The sequence below is a fragment of the Musa acuminata genome, chromosome BXJ2-2, assembly GCF_036884655.1.
Source record: "Musa acuminata AAA Group cultivar baxijiao chromosome BXJ2-2, Cavendish_Baxijiao_AAA, whole genome shotgun sequence".
In the NCBI taxonomy this organism is placed as follows: Eukaryota; Viridiplantae; Streptophyta; class Magnoliopsida; order Zingiberales; family Musaceae; genus Musa; species Musa acuminata.
In genome coordinates, this window is record NC_088339.1 from 30,574,466 (window position 1) to 30,594,877 (window position 20,412).

The 20,412-nt window shown below is 40.4% G+C and overlaps 3 protein-coding genes across 6 annotated transcripts; 1 reads left to right on the plus strand and 2 right to left on the minus strand.

Moving 5' to 3' along the window:
* The first annotated feature begins 190 nt into the window (after positions 1–190).
* Positions 191–4,440, plus strand: LOC135606005 (palmitoyl-acyl carrier protein thioesterase, chloroplastic-like). Of its 2 annotated transcripts, none has more exons than XM_065096687.1 (7): positions 191–453; positions 1,176–1,768; positions 1,863–1,996; positions 2,560–2,673; positions 2,814–2,985; positions 3,089–3,157; positions 3,976–4,440. In XM_065096687.1, the coding sequence occupies exons 2-7, from the start codon at positions 1,259–1,261 to the stop codon at positions 4,255–4,257; spliced, it is 1,281 nt and encodes a 426-aa protein (XP_064952759.1). In that variant the 5' UTR covers positions 191–453; positions 1,176–1,258; the 3' UTR covers positions 4,258–4,440. The 2 variants fall into 2 exon arrangements, with proteins under 2 accessions (XP_064952759.1, XP_064952758.1); XM_065096686.1 differs by having other exon boundaries at positions 1,194–1,768.
* A 3,531-nt stretch (positions 4,441–7,971) lies between these two features.
* Positions 7,972–14,602, minus strand: LOC135583948 (uncharacterized). Of its 3 annotated transcripts, none has more exons than XR_010484639.1 (7): positions 14,325–14,602; positions 13,701–13,871; positions 12,028–12,274; positions 9,782–9,931; positions 9,434–9,705; positions 8,973–9,367; positions 7,972–8,256 (listed from the first exon to the last, which is right to left on the minus strand). XR_010484639.1 is itself a non-coding variant. In XM_009390260.3 (6 exons), exons 1-6 carry the CDS (start codon positions 14,565–14,567, stop codon positions 9,224–9,226), a joined length of 1,227 nt encoding a protein of 408 aa, XP_009388535.2. In that variant the 5' UTR covers positions 14,568–14,602; the 3' UTR covers positions 8,688–9,223. The 3 variants fall into 3 exon arrangements, 1 of the variants encoding a protein (XP_009388535.2); XR_010484640.1 differs by having other exon boundaries at positions 8,942–9,367; XM_009390260.3 differs by lacking the exon at positions 7,972–8,256 and having other exon boundaries at positions 8,688–9,367.
* Positions 14,603–15,086: 484 nt separating this feature from the next.
* On the minus strand, positions 15,087–20,360 carry LOC103975328 (plastidic ATP/ADP-transporter). Its single transcript, XM_009390259.3, has 5 exons — positions 19,332–20,360; positions 18,022–18,288; positions 17,794–17,937; positions 17,353–17,700; positions 15,087–15,755 (listed from the first exon to the last, which is right to left on the minus strand). Exons 1-5 carry the CDS (start codon positions 20,145–20,147, stop codon positions 15,333–15,335), a joined length of 1,998 nt encoding a protein of 665 aa, XP_009388534.2. The 5' UTR covers positions 20,148–20,360; the 3' UTR covers positions 15,087–15,332.
* Between the last annotated feature and the right edge of the window lie 52 nt (positions 20,361–20,412).

Sequence of the window (20,412 nt, forward strand, 5' to 3'; positions counted from 1 at the left end):
TGCAATTTACAGGCGTCGAGTAAACATATTGCAGGAAAAATAGTCATAAATTTCATGGTATTTAATGTCGAGTAAATTAAATTAGAGATTTTTTTTCTCATTTGTAATACATGTAATATTATGCGTTGGAAACGTTAGAAAGATCTATGCGGGCGGGAGGTGACTCTCGTAGATGTATAATAAAGCGTTTCGGCCTCCTTCCCAAAACACCGCTGGCTTTGGATTTTGGAATAACAAAAGGCTAAAAAAAGAGAGGAAGAAAAAAAGCTCGCTCCTTTCTCTTCCACGCCCCCTCTCTCCATCTCTCTTTTCTGGAAGGAGGACGCGGCCCAAACCCTAGAGGAAGGAGGGCAAGGGATCGAGGAGGAGGCCGCGTGGTGATCCATATGTGAGCGCAGGAATCCGGTGGAAGCTTCTCGTCACTTGTCTCCTCTTCCTCGCATCCAATCCGAGGTTATGACCGGATCTCTTGCCATCGCTCTCTTTTCCCACTTCCGTTGCCTTCTTTCAGCATTTGTGTCTCTCGAGGATTTAATTTGCTCGCAGAATGGATCCGGAGTACGGTCCATCTCGATCGGATTTTGCAGCGGCGGCTTGGGGGTTTCTGCTTCTGTTTTGTCATTTATTTTATTTTTTTATTTTTTTCCCCCTTTTTGTTGGTTTGAAGGAAGATTTCGTGAAGCTACGGTTTGGGTATGACGCGCTCTGAGCTATGTCCATGTGGGGTGATTCAAAGAGGGATTTTTTGACATCTGGATCCCGCTTGGATTTTTGTGTTTCGTGTCGAAGCATTTGAATCTGCTGATGGAAAGATGCGGCCTTTTCTTATTCCTTTTTGATCAAATTCGTTATAGTTTATTTGGTTTGCTGGCGGCTTTGATGATTCACAATTTCTGCTTGTTGATATTTCCGGACACAAATGTTTTGATTTGAAAATTCGTCAATGTTTTAGCCTTTCAACACTGTTCAGATTGCCCGTTTTCGTTTCATTTCCTTAGTTTCTGTGGGAATATTGTCTCAGTTAGATCGCCTTTGGTGCATAAGATTCTAGAAAAAATAAAGGTAGAAAAATTCCTTCCTTTTTTGGAAATGGTGGTAAGATGTTGTCCATGATGATTAATGAGATCCACCAATCTTTTTTGAGCTTTAATTTCCACATTCTGATGAAAATTTAGTATTTGGCACGTCTCCAGGTGCTGTCATTGATCTTTAATTCCGGGTAATCAAGAGGGAGCGTGAAAACCTTCCATCGATCATCATGGTTGCTTCCATGGCGGTGGCCTCGGCCTTCTTCCCCGGCCCGTCTTCCTCGTCTGTGGTTTCAGCAAAAGCATCAAAAGCCATTGGTGAAGGCCCTGAAAACTTGGGCGTCCGAGGCATTGTAGCCAAGCCTATGTCAGTGTCAGGTGCCATGGAGGTTAAGGCGCAGGCCCAAGCACTTCCTAAGGTCAACGGTACTAAGGTCGGCCTGAAAACTGAAGCCCAAAAGGTCGAGGAAGATTCTCCATCGGCACCGAGAACATTCTACAATCAACTGCCGGACTGGAGCTTTCTTTTTGCTGCCATAACAACTATCTTCTTGGCTGCGGAGAAGCAATTTACCCTGATTGACTGGAAGCCCAGGCGGCCTGACATGCTTGCTGATGCATTTGGGCTCGGGAAGATCATGCCAGATGGGCTAGTTTTCAGGCAGAATTTCTCCATCAGGTCTTATGAGATAGGGGCAGATCGAACAGCTTCTATAGAGACTTTAATGAACCATCTACAGGTTTGGTGGAAGATAACTGCTCGGGTCACCTGATTTTTTTTTTTTTTTTGATTTCACAATGATAACGCATCCTCTTATTCTGTATATTGTGCAGGAAACAGCTCTTAACCATGTAAGGAGCGTTGGCCTCCTAGGTGATGGCTTTGGTTCGACCCCTGAAATGAGCAAGAGAAATTTGATCTGGGTTGTCACAAAAATGCAGGTCATTGTAGAAAAATATCCTTCCTGGTGCGTTCTTTCCCCATGTCAGATTTTTTTTTTCTCAATCAATTAAAAGGATAACCCATCTTAGTACCTTCCTTAGATACATTTGCTTGAACTCTATGCAAGTTTTTTGCTGCAAGGAATTTGTTTTAGTTCTCCGCATGCATGTTTGCCACTTGTTTGTTCTGTGTGTACCATAAATTTTCTTCAGTGCATGGGTGGAGAATTTGTCTTAATTAAGTTCGAAATTAATGGCAGTGTTGTGACCTACAAGCTGACTAAGTTCTTTTAAAAGTCAAGCTCTTCATAATAGTCGTTTGAACTCTTGTTTTGATTTTGCATTAACTGTTACCTCCTTTCTTGCCTAACGTGGACTGTGTTATGGATTACGACTGCTTTTGATTTTTTATGTCAGTTCCTAGATCAGCCTCATTAATGGGTTCATATTCAGTTACTAGATCACCCTCCTTAAATATAGCTTTTCATTGCTAGATTGAACAAACTGATGTACTGTTTGTTCATCTTATAGTGGTTTCTGTATGCATTGTTTTTAAAATTGGGAATCACAACCTACCTTTTCTTTTCAGGGAAGATGTTGTTGAAGTAGATTCATGGGTGGCTCCATCTGGGAAAAATGGGATGCGCCGTGACTGGCATGTTCGTGACTACCGAACAGGGAAAACTGTTCTGAGAGCAACCAGGTTGGTTTCTGCATTTAGTTTCACAGATTCTCTCATGCAGCGACAGCAATTTGCGATTGTTCACCTCTTAATGTTTTTTTTTTTTTTGCAAATGTTATGTGGCTTATATATGTTTCTTGGCTTTGGCCTTCCACTTTCAGTGTGTGGGTAATGATGAACAAACAGACAAGGAAATTGTCTAAAATTCCAGAGGAAGTTAGGGCAGAAATAGGATCCTATTTTGTGGATCGTGGTCCTATTATAGAGGATGATAGCAGAAAGCTAGCAAAGCTTGATGATAGTACTGCAGATTATGTTCGAAAGGGGCTGACTGTATGTCTGTGAACTCCATCTTTAGTACTTATTATATCATCTATTTGTTCCTGTTCATGCCACATATGTGGTTTATAAGCATCTTCTTTGCTATTAAATGCAGCCTCGATGGGGTGATTTGGATATCAACCAACATGTGAACAATGTTAAGTATATTGGCTGGATCATCGAGGTAATGTAGTTAAGGTCACAAGATATTTATTAGAAATAGAAAATGATATCTTGAAACTGCATAAGTTTACACCTTGACTCTGCTTAATTCTTTCTTTTTCATTTTGGAGAATTTTGTTCTCCATGTTGTCATCATATTGAAAATCAAAGATAGCCAGGTTCATTCTTAGAAATGTCTTTGTTTAAGTTTCTTATAGTGGAAGTATTGAAGATGTTGTATAAGGTCTTTACTAGTTGTATGGTCACATAACAAGCTATTTTATTAGAGTTCTAGCTTGAATGTTTTTAGTATTAGGTTTTTCAGCAAACTTTTCTGTCCATGCCTGGCTGTCTTGAATATTCATAAATTCTACATTTTTAAACACCGACAGGCTTGTTATGATGCATTACAAGATCTTATTTTAGCTGCTGAAGCTATATGCAACATCTTTCTGTCAGTTTTTAATTTTCTTGACCTACAAAATTTCAAACCATCAGCTCCTAATTACTTCATTCTGACTTCTGTATCGAATCGCACGTGGGAGGATCTTTTAACCTTTTACAACCTAAAGAACTCTTAGGTCTTAGGGTTGGTGGCTGCACATGGTTTTGGGTCCATGGAGTAACACCCCATGTTGCCTCTCATGTTTGCTTCATCTTTTATGAACATTCCTGGCCAGCAATTATGTTGGGTTTTGGCTTTTGAATAGTATCCACTTGCATCATTTTATAATAATGTTAGGCTGGTGGACCTACTGCGAACCCGTCGCTTCCATGATCAAGTATTTATGTACTATTTGATGATGACCCTTCCTTTTTTGATCTTTATTATGCATGCAGAGTGCCCCAATCTCAATCCTGGAGAGCCATGAGCTCGCCGGAATGACATTAGAATACAGGAGGGAATGCGGGAAGGATAGCATGCTGCAATCGCTCACGGCTGTCGACGATGATGACGGCGATGGCAGCGCCCCTGAAGGATCACCCGGGGCTGGCATTGAGTGCCGGCATCTTCTGCGTCTCGAATGTGGGGCCGAGATCGTGAGGGGTCGGACCGAGTGGAGGCCTAAGCGTGCTCAGGGTCTCGAAACCAAGGGGCCACTTCAAGCTGCTACCGTGTAATGCAACGATGGATCTGATCGGTATCTTGCTCTACTGCATGATTACCACCACTCTGTGGAAGGAGATGGAGACCATATAAATACAACAGCTTGTATCATCTGTTTTCTTTTCTACGCTTTTGTTCGCTTTTGGATCGTATTGGTGCCTTGTATGTAATTAATCATCGCGGATTATTGTTTGCAACTTGAAACTGCTGCTTGTGTTTGGTGATGGCTGCTGCAGTGATCGGATGAGGAAGAAGAAGGCCAGGCTGTTGTTGGTCCTGGACGCCAGCGATGCGTCCGCCGACATGTCGCACGGGTGTTCGACCTTTTGCCCCTGTGCGGTAATTTTCGAGGGTTTTAGCCGTACGCTGGCGGTCGTCAGGCTTTGGCTTGGGTTGTGTACGTGGCGCGCAAGCTTGTCGGAGAAGCCCCCAAAGGAGTCGTGTCAGGGACTCCGCAGCATTCGGAACTTGCACGTGCTTCTCGCGTGGACGTAAGCAAACTCGCTCCCTCTCTCTCTCTCTCTCTCTCCACTATCACCGTCTGATTCATCAAGATCAAAGGAAAAAAAGAAATATGAATGTGATTCTCGATGAAGAAAAAAAATTAAATATTAAATTCAGGGACCATTTCTATCCAGTGGAAATAAAATTAAAAAAATAATAAAAAATTAATATTTGATCTCAAGTTTTTTCTTTTAGATTTAACGACGTTTTATGTTCTTAGGGCAAGAAAAAATTCCAATCATACCATCACGGAAATATATGCTCGAAAAATCGAATCAAAATTCCCAACCGGTTTTGGTTCACATTCAGAAAAATAAAAAAAATCAAACTGATCCAAGAAAAATCGAATCAAATCAGAACCGACAAAATTGAGATTAATTTGAGTAGCTCAGTCTTTTGTGGGCTTTTGGACATGCATTGAAATTTCAGGGAATTAAGTTACATTTAGCCACGACTTAATCGTATGCTCAGTTGAAGAAGGAGGTGGGATCAAATTGATGGTTCCTGTTCATGGTTAAGATTGGAAACTAGGTTTTCATGAACCTTTCTTAGCAGTACTAGTTTTCATCTGATACCCATCCGACTTTTTCACTTCTTTTAAATTTTCTGAATTTTTTTTCAAAGAAGAATATTTAATTGGTTCTCACGAATTTCATCCGAAAAATGCTTATTTCGTCAAATAAGGTTAAGTCTTTAAAAAAAACATCTTAATGCCACACAATAGATGCATCAATAGAAACTTTTTTTTTATTTTTTAATAATTTTTATTTTGAAATAATTTATAATTTGTGGGAGATTACTAGAGCTTTAAAAAAAATAATAAGAAACTTATTTTTTCGTATATTTAATTATCACACCATATGAATCACGCGTCTATTTCTCCTCCCGTGTGTGTCGTCTTGCCTTGTGCACTATGCGTATGAATCTAAATGATTACTTCCTTTGCATACTTATATATATGCTTTTCGAGATAACTAGTTGAAGCATTAAGTTGTTGATATATCTTGAATGATTTCTTAGACGATGTAGGTAGTGACGGATGATGAGGAGAGCGACGATGAGAGATGAGGACCGCTTTGCATGTGCGTCAACATTGACACAAATGTAGAGCGACGAAATGATTGCTTAGCAATTGCATCGATATCGACACAGACAAAGCGACCCTCACATCTCATTGTCGTTCTCCTCATACACAACAATCACTCGTGGTCCTTAATGGTACCATCGTTCGTCACTATCAACGTCATTCGTTATCATTAGCTGAAATATTGAAAATATCTTTTTATTCATTATTTTCGAGCTTCTCTCGATAAAATTGATGATGTTAGGATTAATGAAGTTAGATATTTTATTTTCATAACTATACAAATTCTAATATAAATTTAGATCTAACTACATGAGATTCAAATAATTAACTCGATATTTCAATATTCGGAGAGAAACGTACGATCCATGTCACGAGATTGAATGATCCATCTTGAAGACACGAACGCATGTGAGCTCGTCACTCGCTTCCCGTTACTCTTCTCAAGTAAGATCGCGGATTTGATTGAGGTAATTTGTCGGGGGCATATCTTATCTTACGAAGCTCCGAGTTCGTGAAAAGACCCGTTCATCGTATTTACATTGTCAAGAGAATATTCATAAGATTTGGTGCTAATGTGACCAACCCTCTACAGAATCTGAAAGATCTATCACCGTACAATTGATGCGAAAATACTTTTAATTCACCGACAGTCGTAAACAATTTTCTAAGCATTTTAACACTGCCATCAGAAGCCGACGCTGTGGTGGCAACTCGAATCAAACACTGGTCGATGCATCTCTTACCTTTCTTAGAGATCGCACTCTTCATGGCTACGCTCCGTAGCACTCTCTCAACAGGTCCTCGTCGGCGCCCACCGACACCGCAGCATGCAGATGCGAACGCAGACAAGGCGACCGAGCCCGGCGGAGGAACTCGCAGCAGACGCTGAAGGCCTCGAACACGGCGTCGACGGCGGAGCACGAGTCCGAGACGTAGTCAGGCAGCTCGACTCGGCACCCCGCCTCCGCCTCCGCTATGCCATTCCCGCAGACGACGACGAGGAAGGCGGCGACGAGGGGCAGAGCAGCGGCGGAGAGCAGAAGCCTCAACGTCATGTTTCAGGTGTCGACGGATGGATGCTTCGCTCTACGCCCAGTGATGAATCCGATTCAAGTAGGACGTCAACTAGCAGATCTGGTCATATTCTAAGCTATATCTGGAGTTGATATCCGAGAGACAGCAGGAATCATGTTGGGTCCAAATGTTATTTGTATACAGCCTCTCCAAGAAGTTACCACATGAGAGAGAAGTAGCTCTATCCATCACATGCATTATTAGCCAGCCGGTCATGTGCTGATCTAAACTCTCGAAGTCCACGATCGCAGCACTTAAATGAATGGTTTACTATGATTCCTCGAGAAAACAAGATAGATTTTGGAGCATGTGTGGCACACAAAAGTGATCGATGCTTGATCATGCGATAAAGATAACGATAATATTAGAATCGTACACGGGAGGGAGACTAAAGCTCGGGGTTACGAATCGATATGAGGAGTCATGCTTGATGACAGGAACGGCATAGAGTGCATACGATTGGATCAAAGTGACATAAAGCTGATATGGTAAGTATGCAACACAAGTCATCAAGTAGTCATCACTATGAGATGCCAATGGAAACATGACAGGCGAGGCTGTTCCACATCATCCATTTCTTCTGGCATTTTTGGACAGCAGAGTGGCAGACAGGGGAGAGGCCTCAAAGAGTATTTTACGGTGGAAGACGTACAAAAGAATTTGCGGGTTTAATGGAATCACATGAAGAGAGTACTAGTGATCATATTATGAGATTTCCAGTGCATGAGAAAAGAATCAGCAACTCCAACACCATGAAGGTAGTAGGTGTTGAAGACCGTCTGAGATCCAACACCATGGCTCAAGCATGGACAGGGGGCAGTAGAGACAGGAAATTTCCAGTGGAGCTTCAATGATAAATACAGGTCTAAAATAACAACAATGACAGAAGCACGGAGAGACTAAAACTCGGAAAGCAAATACGATTAAATACCCCGGTAGTCATAGCCATATACGATGGATAATAGCCACCGAGTGTGGTGATCCATGCAGTGCTTTAGCTTAAAAAAAATATCAATGAATTTCTATGAAATGATTTCACGGGATTCAGTCACGGTCTCAGTCATGAAATATAATCGAGGAATATAAATTAGTGTTCTCAAAAGATTTTCTATGATCATTCTAAAGGTAAGACGACAAATCACAAGAACAATCATACAAATCACAAGACAGGGAAGCTTACTTCATGAGATTAAGCTTAATAGGGAAACAAACAGATCTGTATCTCCAATGATCAGCTTCCTTCCTACAATAAAAGTCAACCAGTTACATTTCAACAAACCACTCTCCACATATAACATAGGCCATTTGGTTGTTTGCAGCCCCATTAACTTGAAAGTGCCATATGAACCTGTATTCATTGGCATAATTGACATCAACAACGACAGCTGTAACATCTAATTGAAAAACAATATTTAGAGACTTGGTAAACTGAAACAGCACTATGTATATGTATACACACACGTATACATATACATGTACATACATGCGCGTGCACGCGCACACACACATGCACAACCCATTATGATAAAATTATGATACAAACAAGCAAGCAACTGATCGAGAAAGAGGTGGCTGAGTCTTCCATCATAGAGTTTAATGATGATCAATATAAATACGGTCTTGTCCTCACAACCATACCGTCAAAACAATTGAGCCTGCTTCTTGCAGACCTCATACAACATGGCAGTTTTGTGAATAATCACAATCAGGAAACAACAATAACATTTCCCTGGCATTAGAGTCGAGAAAATTGAAACAAAAAAAGATGATGTTGATAAATTGACAAATGTTTCTCTACTTTGATAAACGGACCAGTTCATTTTCTCAGAAGGTTGACAAACTTACGTACTTACATACATATTGCTAATATCCTTTTTCTCATGGAAGACAAATAATAAGCTTTGACTAATCACAAACATTACTAAGCCAAAACTTTATTATTTGCTTATGTGCATGTCTAGCATTTTCCAATCAAAATCTATTCAATTTGTTTTAAAGTCTATTTGCTCAAAAACTGGCTGGAGCTAACTAACCTCAAAAACATGTGGTGGTGCAAAGAAATACCTTATTCCCAACTGAAAATTTCAAGACAACCGAAAACTTCCACGTTATCACAATTAGGAAGCAGATGAGGCAGTCACGTCGTCAATTGAGATTTAAGTCACCAAGGAGATGCCGACCTCCTCATAAGATAATGATAAAAATATTCCATGGCTCTTGAGAACTGCTGATGTGTAGTAATCACAGTGGATGTGAAGAAAATTATAAGTGCAAAAACCATCTGTCCCAGCAGAGTAAAATTATAAAATGGGAGGTTAACCAAATCTTCTTTTTCCCCTGCCTCTTCCTCTTCCCCGTCCTCTGAACTCACCTCTACCATCAGTGTTCCTCTCTTCAGCACCACCAAAGCTAAACATACTCCTCCTAATCTGCTCAGCTTCTGAATGTCCAGTGCTTGCCTGAAAATTTGGAAATTAGTACCTGCCCAGCCTTGTAGAAAAGAAAAAAGAAAATTAAGAACTCACATTAAAATCCTCTAAATCTAATTGATTTTGTAGCTGTCGAGCAAGCTCCTCATCACAGCTAGTATCTTGCTTTTCACCTGTCACCATGGGCTTCAACTTCATCCCTTTTGTCCTTTCCCATTCATCTAAAGTGAAGACCGCGGCTTCCTCCTGTTTGGCCTTAAATTTGTGTTTGTGAACTCTAGAATGCATTTCTTTGTGAGCAGGTTGACTCATTTTCTGCAGAAGTTTCTGTGCAGCAGCTTGATTTTGAACTGGAACAGCTTCACTCACTGCAGTGACGATATAATTAGAATTTAACGTTGACATATCTCACTGTCAAATCATGACAGAGAAGCCATCATTTACCTTCTTTTGGTCTGGCTTCTGAGCTAGCAGGTTTATCCTCAGCACCATCTGTTTCCGGATTATCTGCAACTTTATTCACTTTTGCATCTCTAGGATCCCTTTTATCAATCAAACGACTTTGATCTCCTTGTGTTTTTCTATCATTAGTTCCTGCAATAGCATCAGAAGAGACTTTAGAGAGCATTAAAATGCATACACTCGGTTTCTGCAGAACTGCTTAGAAGCTGGACTACATTTTAGTCATGGCACTTAATCCAACCGTCCACGCGATAGACATAGGTGGAACATGTAAGAGTTTCAGAAGATTAATTCATTCATGAGCATACTATCAGCCTTCATAAAGCAAAAGGGTAATGATGGCATGATATATACCAAATATATAGAGTTTCATTAGAAAATTGGTGGTTGACCAAGGATTTCTATAATTGAGATTGATCACAGTAACCCATGCTTTGCAACCTTCAATAGAGGAGCACAATTTGGACAAACCAAAATGAAAATGACACAATTTATGACTTGTCTGCCCTTGGTTCTTCAGAAAGAGAAATGTGCCCTAGATGTCGTTATATTCACCTGAACTATTAGGCCAATAAAGTTTGCCAAAGAACTAGGAGAGAAGACAAAGTTACATAACACAGATAAAGATCACAAAAAGAAAATTTGAAAAAGCATGCACTGAATAATATGAGTGATTATGGAACAGTTACCCAAAAAACTGTGTAGTGTAGTAATGCGCAAAAAGAGATTAGTCAAATATTAGTAGTCATCTGGAATAAATAAATAATAACAATGTAGGAGGACGATAAAAACAAAGGTAGCCCAATGTACAAGGCTCCCACTGGTTCAGGGTCTGCAGAGTATGAAGCTTGTAGATTATTTTTTCCATACACTTATCCATACTTCCTAATTCCACATACGGATGATGATCTCTCAAAGTTAAGAGAATCTGAAACTGTATTACCAAGCCTTCATTCCACTGATAAAGGATTATAGTGATTCATAAAAACCTTAACTAAAGTAATATATTCATGAAAATTTATTGGTGATTTTATTCAATGACATTCTTTCTTGAAGTGGATTATGTTTATCTCTTCCTCTCTTCCCCTTTTATTTTATCTACTACATTATCAATCTCGTGTATCTTATTAGGTCTCAAACATCGGGCTAGATCAATCTTGGGTATCTTTGGACTTTTAAATTCACTAGAAGTTTAAAGGACCATCTGCAATGGTACAAAATGCACGACGACTCTTGGAGACAATTCTCCAAGTAAAAAGAACCTCAAAATTATGCATAATTATTGGGTTTGGGATCTATTTCTAACAAATCTATCTCACCTGATTAGTCAAGGTGTAATTGCAAATTCAACTAACTGGGTGAAAGAAGAGCCTTATTACGATCAAGTTGTCACTGTGTAGAAATTGCAATCGGCCTGAGCTCTTGTAATTTAAATCTAGGTTATTTGAGTATGCAACAAGTTTGTATTTAAATCAAACTCGAATAGGGACCAAAGGAAGAGGGATAGGTTTTGTGTTACGAAGTCTCTCACATTCACGTCCACCTACAGTCTGCAGCAATTGCAACTATCTCCATCCGTATGCTTGTTACGTCTCTTGGGCCCCATACGCCAGCTACCTACACACTTGAACCAACCATATCACACATGCCTCCTATCCATGCAACCTATGCAATATCCACGGACTGTGCACCAGAAACTCAAGACAAGTAGTTGTACCACAGAGGGAGTCACTAACACCAGGAGCATACAAAGAAGGGGTCAGTGCCTCGTGTACTTAGCTGGATGGAAGGAAAAGAGGAAGTTATTGCTATAGCACCATTTACTGTAGCATAATGGGACAATAGGAGTCCCTTAGCTGAACAGATATTTGAAAATTACGCCTATGTTGTTGACTTAATGGTATATTAATAGGTTATGACGCTAATAGCCTATAGATACAAGGGACTGGAAGCACTAGAAGATATGTTGAATTGTTGCGCTTCTTTATTGCAACAGAATTATCATTAGTAGTTATTTCTTCTCTTTCTCTCTCCCTATCATCTTTAGAAGGCAAATTCTCGTTGGATTATAAAATATTCTGATAGTAGGGTCATATATAGGCATGAACAAATAATCTACAACCACGCAAGACTAATAAGCTGATCACCAAGGAGGTAAACAAAATGTTTTTGCTCAAATGAACACTTTATTTGCTTACAAAAAAGTAAATTCTGAGGGAGAAGATCACCATGATGTCTGTGCAGTTGTGTGCCCTTGTTTGGATATTCCTCAATCTGTAACTTCTCAAAAGGGGGAGGACCAGTGCCATCATCATTTTTGGATAACTTGAGAGATGCTCTGGAAAAGCCTGAAAATTTCTGACTAATTTGCCATTCTTCGTGAAGAGATTGGACTAAACCTCCCAATACAGTTATAACTTTGGGGTTCAAACATAATATACCACTGTGTGCTGGGATTCTGCTCTCCAGACAAACCTAGAGGCAGATTTAATCACGACAAGGTGAGATGGCTGAAGCAAACAAGAGCATCATTTTAGGTGATGGATAAATACTAGTATCATAACTTAGTTTGCTGTCATTTGGTAGGCCACTTAAATATATGCAATTTGACTTCATAATGCTAAAATCATATCATAAAAACAAAAGGGTAGTCTACATGTTCATATGGTTTGTAGACTGCAAAATTTAACATGCGTCTCTAAAACAAATACTTGCACACATTTAAACATGTATATTCCATATCTAAACTTTATTTTGGGTAGAAGTTGCATTGTATGCACATGGACATATACATGAAGATAATTTTACAATTCAGTATTAGCTAAAAATAACAAAGCACACTTGACATGAGCATCATATTTAATAATTTGTGGTTATTAGTTGTCCACAATTGGTTATGAGAGCTACTCCATATTAAGACATTGTTTTAAATATCTTGGTCTACTAAACATGTCAATGGCTATTTATGCAAAGAATAACCTTACAATTTGGCTAAATTCTACTTATCCCTCACCATAATTCCAGAAGTGTAATTTAACTTGTCTGTGATGTGGTCCAATAAACACATAGCCAACCATTACCCACAGACCCCACGATGTTTAAACTATCATGAAGAGGACAGATGCCTTGAGTTTAAATCCTAACTCCAGCATCAAACCCACAATTGAAACAAAGCCCAGATTCTATGAGTTCCTCTTCTTATTCCGAAACTCATAATTTTATTCTGGTAGGAACACATTTTCAACTGGCAAATATATCTACAAGTTGCATAATCTAGCATTGAATGAGGCACCACATCAACCAATAACATACTTAAACCAATTAGGGGGATTCAGCAACCATGCCAGAAGGAAACTCAAAGCCTGTAGAGGGAGGAGAGAAAGGAGCGTAGGATCCAGTAAATTAGAGCATACAAGCCCTACTTCGATAATTAGTTGTTGGCTTCTAATGATAACAAAAAATGTTTGAAGAGCCTTTTTATTGTGCCATCAAATCATTACAAAGAACAATGATCTTGTACTGTGGAAAATGACAAGATTGTGCACTTGACATACTGAATAATAAGTGGGTTGTCACAGTTTTAACCACAAGCGGACAAAGAATTGGTTTAAACTTCAGGTATGCAAACTATCTCTAAGAGAATAATGTTCAAAGACATGTTGCTCCTTTGCAATATGGGTGTCATGGGATCAAGTAACTGTAACAGCACAAAGATTGAAACAGCACCTCCACAAGCAAGGGAAAGATGCGGATCATTCACTAACAAGAGGCCCATGCACTGGATCACCTTTTTGTTAATAAATTAGCTTGTACATACACATAAAGACTGCATCATAATTTGTATACACATAATTCAACTTAGAGCGTTATTAAAAGCCAAAACTACAGTGGTCAGATATACCTTAGTGCCAGGAGATATCTCGTCGGAGATAGTTGAAATTGGAGAATACTCAATTGCAATTACTTCATTGTGCCCATCCGTTAGAGCAAATCTTAGGAGACGTCGATTACGCTGTGATGTCTTAAATGAACCATCGATGCTGCTTTGATATATATCCCTAACAGAAACTACCTGTAGGGAATTCAATTTAATGTAACAGCATAAGTCTCAACAAAGGATGAAATCACAAAAGGAAAGAACTTCAATAGCCAACAAGAAACAATACGTTTGTTTATGATGATTACCACAGCCAAGAAAAAAGCAATCACAAAATTCCATACAGAATCGCCAAAAAAGAATAGTGAAAGTTAATAAAACAGATACGTGCTACAGAAGCTTCAGCTAAACAGGATAGAATCAAATGCAAGAGAAGAGCAATCCAGACGTTTCCCCTCCTGTCTGTAGTTACAACATCTAAGAAACTTAAATGCTTCAAATCGGTGATTTTACATGTAAACTAGCAAAAGAAATTCTAGAAACCCTAAAATTCACAGTAAGCAGATCACTAAAACCAACGCATGAAAAGAATCGAAGCTAAAGGCAAGGTGAATGCGTGAAAGAAGGCATTTTGAGACTTAACTATACCTGCAAGATCTTGGGGCCTTGGAGATGGGCTAGTTTCTTGAGGGAGGTGGGATCGGGGAGCGACTTCCCACCGAATGACCTCAAATCCATATTCAGTAGCTCCGATGCCACGGCTTCTGCGGTCTCGCGGCTACGAATCAGATCTCGGATCTCCTCGTCGTCCTCCTTGATTCGCCATCCCCTCGAGGTCAGGGCGGCGAGAACCGCCGCCTCCGACGACTCGCCGCTTGCGCTCGGTTGCATCTCCCTGCTCACGCTCGTGTTCGACTCGATCGGCGAACCAATTCATTCATTTCCCTTATGTTTTTTTGGACCCCACCAAGGGAAGACGGGGCCACATAAATGAACGGCTCTGATGAGGGAGTCGGGCGGCTTCGCGTAAGGCCTAATCGGTGATGATATCCGTACCAATACCGCTATTTAATTAGTTTTATTAGTTCCAATGCTGTGTTCCGACAACTTAATTAGGTATTAATTGCATTGTATGTGTCATTTAAAGACAAATATATATTGGCCAATTTATATATCCAATATTAAAGCACACACACCATTGATGGATCATCCCCTGTTCCTGCAGTTTTGCTACTTTTCAATCACAGAGCAAAACCTTGTAATTATATATACGATTGTGCATGTGTGAGGTGCGTTTGAGGCATTAGGAAAATAGAACATGCAAAACTTGGTCTTCCTTGATATAAATGTATGTATGTAAAGAAGTTATGCAAGAGTAAGAACCAAACAAGTACCAGTTCCACACCATGGTACAGCAAAAGAGAGAACAATGCATTTTATCAGAAGACACTACAAAATGACACACAGTTCCTCTTGAGATGACAAGTGCCAACAAATACTCAAATAACAGGAGAACATATTAAAAATTGATCATTGTGTTCTCTACCAAAGCAGATAAACAGTGTTGCCTTCTCACCTGTTCTTCTCATGTTATTCCTAACCGACACAAGGATAAATTACCAACTGTTTTCGCCATCCGGATTTCCTTTCTGGGTACTACCTGACAGGGGAGCCTTGCTCGCTGCTGCTGGTTTCTGATGAACCCTCAGATTCAGGAGCTAATTCTTGTTTCGAAGGTGATCCGTTCGATGAGTAGTCACTTGAAACCGATTCATGAACTGACCCATTCCCTTTAGATCCATCATTGTCCTCCTTTGTTGCTTCCATCGAAGGCTCTTTCACCTTTTCTTGCAGCATTTTCTCCTTCTCAAGCTCCTGCTTAGCCAAAGGAGAGAATTGTGAATCCAAAGATCTTGCAGCACCTAACCATGCAAGAACGATCACCAGGAGTATTCCTCCGAGGTAGGGAGTCGAGTTCGCTAGAGACCCAAATGTCAAAATCATGAACTGCTGGATCAGGGCACCTCCTGATTTTCCCAGGGGGTTGCAGACAACATCGATGGCTGCCTTCCCTTTAACCTATTTGATTAGAGGAACAAAATAAGCGCTAAAATAATTGCATTAGTAATCGCGATACAGAAACTTTCCAAATAGGAACAAGAGCTGTTATTTATAGTTGATGGAAGACATAAACAACCCAAGTAACTTACCACAACTAAAGGTTAGGATGGTAAACAAACATTAAAATAAATCATTACAGCATTCTTGAATAGTTTTGTTATCTTCTTCTTAACAATGTAGTCTTATTTAATCAATTATCTGTGCAGAAAAGGAAAAGTGGCTTTTTTAGTCTTTTTACAACATAGTAGTACAGCAGCAACATGCTCTAAGGACTTGACAAGGAGCTTTTTTATTTTAATTGTGCAGTAGCATCATTAGTATAATAAGTTGCTTAGGTAACAAAAGCATTTAGGTGAAATCTTCACCAATAAATAATAGGTATTATTAAGACACTGCTGTTTTACTTCATAATGGATGTAGGGATTCATATATGGGAGTATTCATGATAAGGAATGCGACAGAGTTGGGGAATAAAAATCAAATTCACAAACAAATTACGGAGTCTGAATAAGGCATGTAAATCATGGGCATGGGCACATGTGATGCATGTTCTAGGGTGCTTAAATACATAAGTGAATTAAACTAAGAGCTTAATCAGCTTCAATTTTTAACCTAAGATGATTATTATCAGGGATCACCATTTCACTCGGATTGGTGCGAAACGGGAGGCACGTACCGGTCCAAGCGTAGACTGGTATGCGGACCCATCCCAGTCCGATCCGTCGCATGAGAGAAGTGGGAAACGCAAATTCCCACTTCTCACGTGAGTGCAAGGCTCGGGAGCATCGCCTCCACCTACGTAGGGCTCATGAGCGTTGCTTCCGATACTACGATCCATGCTTCTCACGCAGGTAGCTACTAGACCAGGGTATGATTGCAGCCTCACTGCACACCACCACATCTCAGGTAAGTCTTTTTCCTTTTCCTCTTCCTCCTCCTCCGTCACTTCCTCTTCTTCCCTCTTCCTTTCTCCTTATCTACGGTCCCTTCCTCTTCTCCCTCTTTGAAACACCAGTACTTACCGGTGTACCATGTATCGACACACCAATACAGACCAGCATGTACCAACTCGACAAATCTCTAAGTCGGGTCTAGTACCCGATTTGGCAAACCCTGATTATTATTATGTAACTAGCTTGTTTTTGCAATATGTACACTGTAACTCACATGAAGGACATAGATATCATTGGTAGCTCCACCTTTAACCACCTTTGTTTTCCACAAAAGAGATTCAAACACCAAAAAAATTAAAATCTTTCCACGACAACGAAACAGAGACTTAGCTATTCAAAATAAGTTGAATGGAGCAAGTCATTTAGACTACAAGACATGTAAGAAAACAGTAGTGAATCTACATATATTAAGTGCAACTCATGCAAACTTTGTTCACAAACGAACATGTGATGACAATGAAGTACGAACATTGATGATTGAACCAACCTTCGCCTACAATTATTGAATGAGAAACCTTGCACTCATTTTAAAGTCCATAAATAGATGTCATGGCATATGCTGAATTATTAATACAGAGATATAATGGAGATAGGAGACTGACCTTCATCTCTTCATCCAAAGGAATATAAGCCATTTCTTTGCAGGGATCAAACAGGCTGTATTTTGCACTCTTGCTGAAAATGTTCTGTAATGCCCCCACGTAGACAGCTGCAAGCAAAGGAGTCATACCGAGACTTCCCAGCAGAGGAGTCAATGGCTCACCAAACAAAATTAGTGAGAAGAATCCAACTCCTGTGAGAAGCAAAACTGTCGGTGTAATCATAGCAGCCACCCCCCAACCAAATTTTCGGAGTATCAATCTGCCTAGCAACATCATTGTGAATGTAGCAACACCAGTAGCAGTGGAGAAATCACCCATAAAAGATGAATATTCGTTTGGACTGGGAAACTGCCAAATAAGTACGCACAAAAATGAATCTCAAGAAATTACATGATCCTATTGTAACAAGGGTGATATGCAACCACTGAGCAAAAAAGTTACCTGTGCCTTGAGCTTTGATTTCCATGTGACTTCTACCAGGTTGATACTTATACCATAAGCAACCACCAAGGTGGCAAGATCCCTCACATATCTAGAGGACAGCAGAACCTTCAGGCTCTCATTCATACCTAGTTTTGGCTTCTCCTGCAAAATGAATACTCTTTATTAGTTTGGACCAAAACAAAATAGACTAAATTAACAAAATAGGTAATTAGTCATGAGGCAAACCTTCTTTTTGCGATCTGATCTCGGAAGAGATGGGTCGTTCACAACAAATTTATTCACCCCCCAATAGATTGCACATATTATCAGGCCAAGAAGCACAACAATACTCATCATTCCTTTCAGTGAAATTGCCCAACCATCAACACCTGGTCCCAAATTCTTACGCAGGTTAGAGAAGTACTTTACTGTGCGTCCCGAGAAGATGAGGGCAATATTAGCTCCAAGTCCAAACAATGGGTAGAATTCTTTGGCTTCCTCAACTGTAGTAATCTGAAAATGGCATGGATTTAAATTATGTCTAACCATAACTTACGAAGCTAAAAAATCATCATTTACATCATGAAGAGAGATTAAACATGTATTGATTTGGCATATGTCTATTGACAGTATCAGAATGCCATTGTTAGGAAAGAACTGAACATACGACCATGATGTCAACAATCTAGTACATTCTTAAAGGAAAATCTAAAGAGTTGAGACAAAAAACCAGTTTAAGACCAGATAACTAAGTCCAGATGTAATCAGCAGAAGAAACATAACAGACAGTCTTGCCGCTTAAAAATTTTAATTAGGTCATACTTATACAAGCAAGCAATGATTGCCATTCTGACTTAATGCCAAACATATTGCTTGGTCCATACTGGCCAGAAGCACAAGATCTGTGTAGTATTAGCTTTTTTTTTTTTCTTTCCTACCACCCAAAATATGTGTTTCAGCCATTCCAATGCACAAAATAACAAGTTCAAATGTTTTATCCCAGTGTCTCAGAGAAAGCTTGATCGAAGTAGTCATCATCGAAAAAGAAGTACACATGCTCATGAAACATACATAACTGAAATATCAAACGTAGGCATAAAGCGTAAGAAGTTGCTTTCTTATTTTCAAGATTGTTAACAAATGTGGATGCCAAAATGATCAAAATTACACCTGAAAGCAAAAACAGCGTGTTCAAAATATGCAGTGGCCAGCTTTGCTCAAAACACCAAAAAACAAGAATTTGCACCTATAACATGTTGTTCAGCACCAGCAACTTTTAGCATCGAGCTTAACATTGGAGTGAAATAGGTGGAAGAAACAAAATCAACAACAGCATGATTATAGCAGTTTCTAATAGGCGGAAGACTCATGCACTCAAATGTGTGACAAACCACTTTCAGATGGCATATAAAGAAGACATTAATAAGTATTAGCAGATGAAGCAGATTAATTAGCTACTCCTGACAACAGAAGTGTGAGAAGATCGTAAGATCCCTGTAAAGTAGCATGCTCGGTGGTAGTAATAAAACTGGGGAGGAAAAAAAAGCATGTATCACCTGATTGGCGAACCCCCAGAACAGGACCGAGATCACCACACTCCCCCACAGCTCCGCCATAACATAGAAGAGACAGAAGCTCCAAATCCTCAAAATCGCGACAGGGCCAAGGAAGCTTGGACCGAGCGCTGCCAAGAGCTTGTCTGCGAGGGCAGTGGGATGGATGGCGTCGCGCAGCGGATACAACACGAACGAAAAGGCCCCGAAGAAGGCTATGAAAGGCAGGATCACGGTGTAGAAAAGAGCCTCCTTTGACAGCACATTGGAAAGTTTGGTGTACAAAAGCATGAATCCCACGGCCATCGGCAGGTTCACCCACGTCTTCAAGAAGGGTATAATCTCGGCGCTGCTCCCCTTGGCCGTCACCACCAGCACATCCTTCGTGTCCCTGAGGATCGTATAATTGAAGAGAATGCAGAAGAACATAACCCCGAGCGGAATTATCTTCTTAAGCGTGGATATCTCGATGCCCAGGAACTTGGGCTTCTCCTCCTCCTCCACAAAGCTGGTTCCATCAGCAGGAATCACTGCGCCAGCCCTGAAAGTGGGAACTTTCCTCCGTTCTGCCCAAAGCCCGAGGCAAAGGTGCGACTTTTCGGGATTTGCAGCAGCAGTAGGCCCGGGAATCGAAGATCTCTCCTTGGAACTGAAGTCATGGAGCGCAGAGGTCGGAACATGAGCGCGAAGGGCCGGCGAGGGAAAACAAGCGGCGGCGGAGGGGAAACGACGGCGGAGGGTGTGGAGGGGGTGAAAGGGGCGAGTTTGAGGCTTGGGAGGGAGGGAAAGGAGGCCCTTTGTTGAGATAACTCTCTCCATATCTCCAAGGCTGTTTCTCCGGAGATAGCTTTCTATCAGAGAGCAGAGGGAAGAAGATACGGAGACGGTCAATCTGAGGGAGTGGGAAAAGAGCAAGGCGACTATTTATAGGAGGGCGTTGAGATAGAGGTGGTGCTTCTTTCTACGAATCATCTTCGGTCACCATCTAAGGTGCAGAGAGCTTTTCGGGGGGGGGGGTAGGGAATGAGGAGGAGTTGCATGGCCAATGCCCTCTGCAAAATAAGGTCAACAAAGGAGGCAGTGT

Bases quoted from the DNA above. Each gene is read 5' to 3' on its own strand.
- LOC135583948 (XM_009390260.3), bottom strand. From the start codon at position 14,567: ATGCAACCGAGCGCAAGCGGCGAGTCGTCGGAGGCGGCGGTTCTCGCC. The intron at 12,275-13,700 runs GTATATCTGACC...ATCTGCCTCTAG, and splicing joins AGATATCTCCTGGCACTAAG to GTTTGTCTGGAGAGCAGAAT. The intron at 9,706-9,781 runs GTAAATGATGGC...TCGTCACTGCAG, and splicing joins AGAAGCCAGACCAAAAGAAG to TGAGTGAAGCTGTTCCAGTT.
- LOC135606005 (XM_065096687.1), top strand. From the start codon at position 1,259: ATGGTTGCTTCCATGGCGGTGGCCTCGGCCTTCTTCCCCGGCCCGTCT. The intron at 1,769-1,862 runs GTTTGGTGGAAG...TATATTGTGCAG, and splicing joins CTTTAATGAACCATCTACAG to GAAACAGCTCTTAACCATGT. The intron at 2,674-2,813 runs GTTGGTTTCTGC...TTCCACTTTCAG, and splicing joins ACTGTTCTGAGAGCAACCAG to TGTGTGGGTAATGATGAACA.
- LOC103975328 (XM_009390259.3), bottom strand. From the start codon at position 20,147: ATGGAGAGAGTTATCTCAACAAAGGGCCTCCTTTCCCTCCCTCCCAAG. The intron at 17,938-18,021 runs GTTTGCCTCATG...TTCATTTTGCAG, and splicing joins GATCAGATCGCAAAAAGAAG to GAGAAGCCAAAACTAGGTAT. The intron at 15,756-17,352 runs GTCAGTCTCCTA...CTAATCAAATAG, and splicing joins CTTTGGATGAAGAGATGAAG to GTTAAAGGGAAGGCAGCCAT.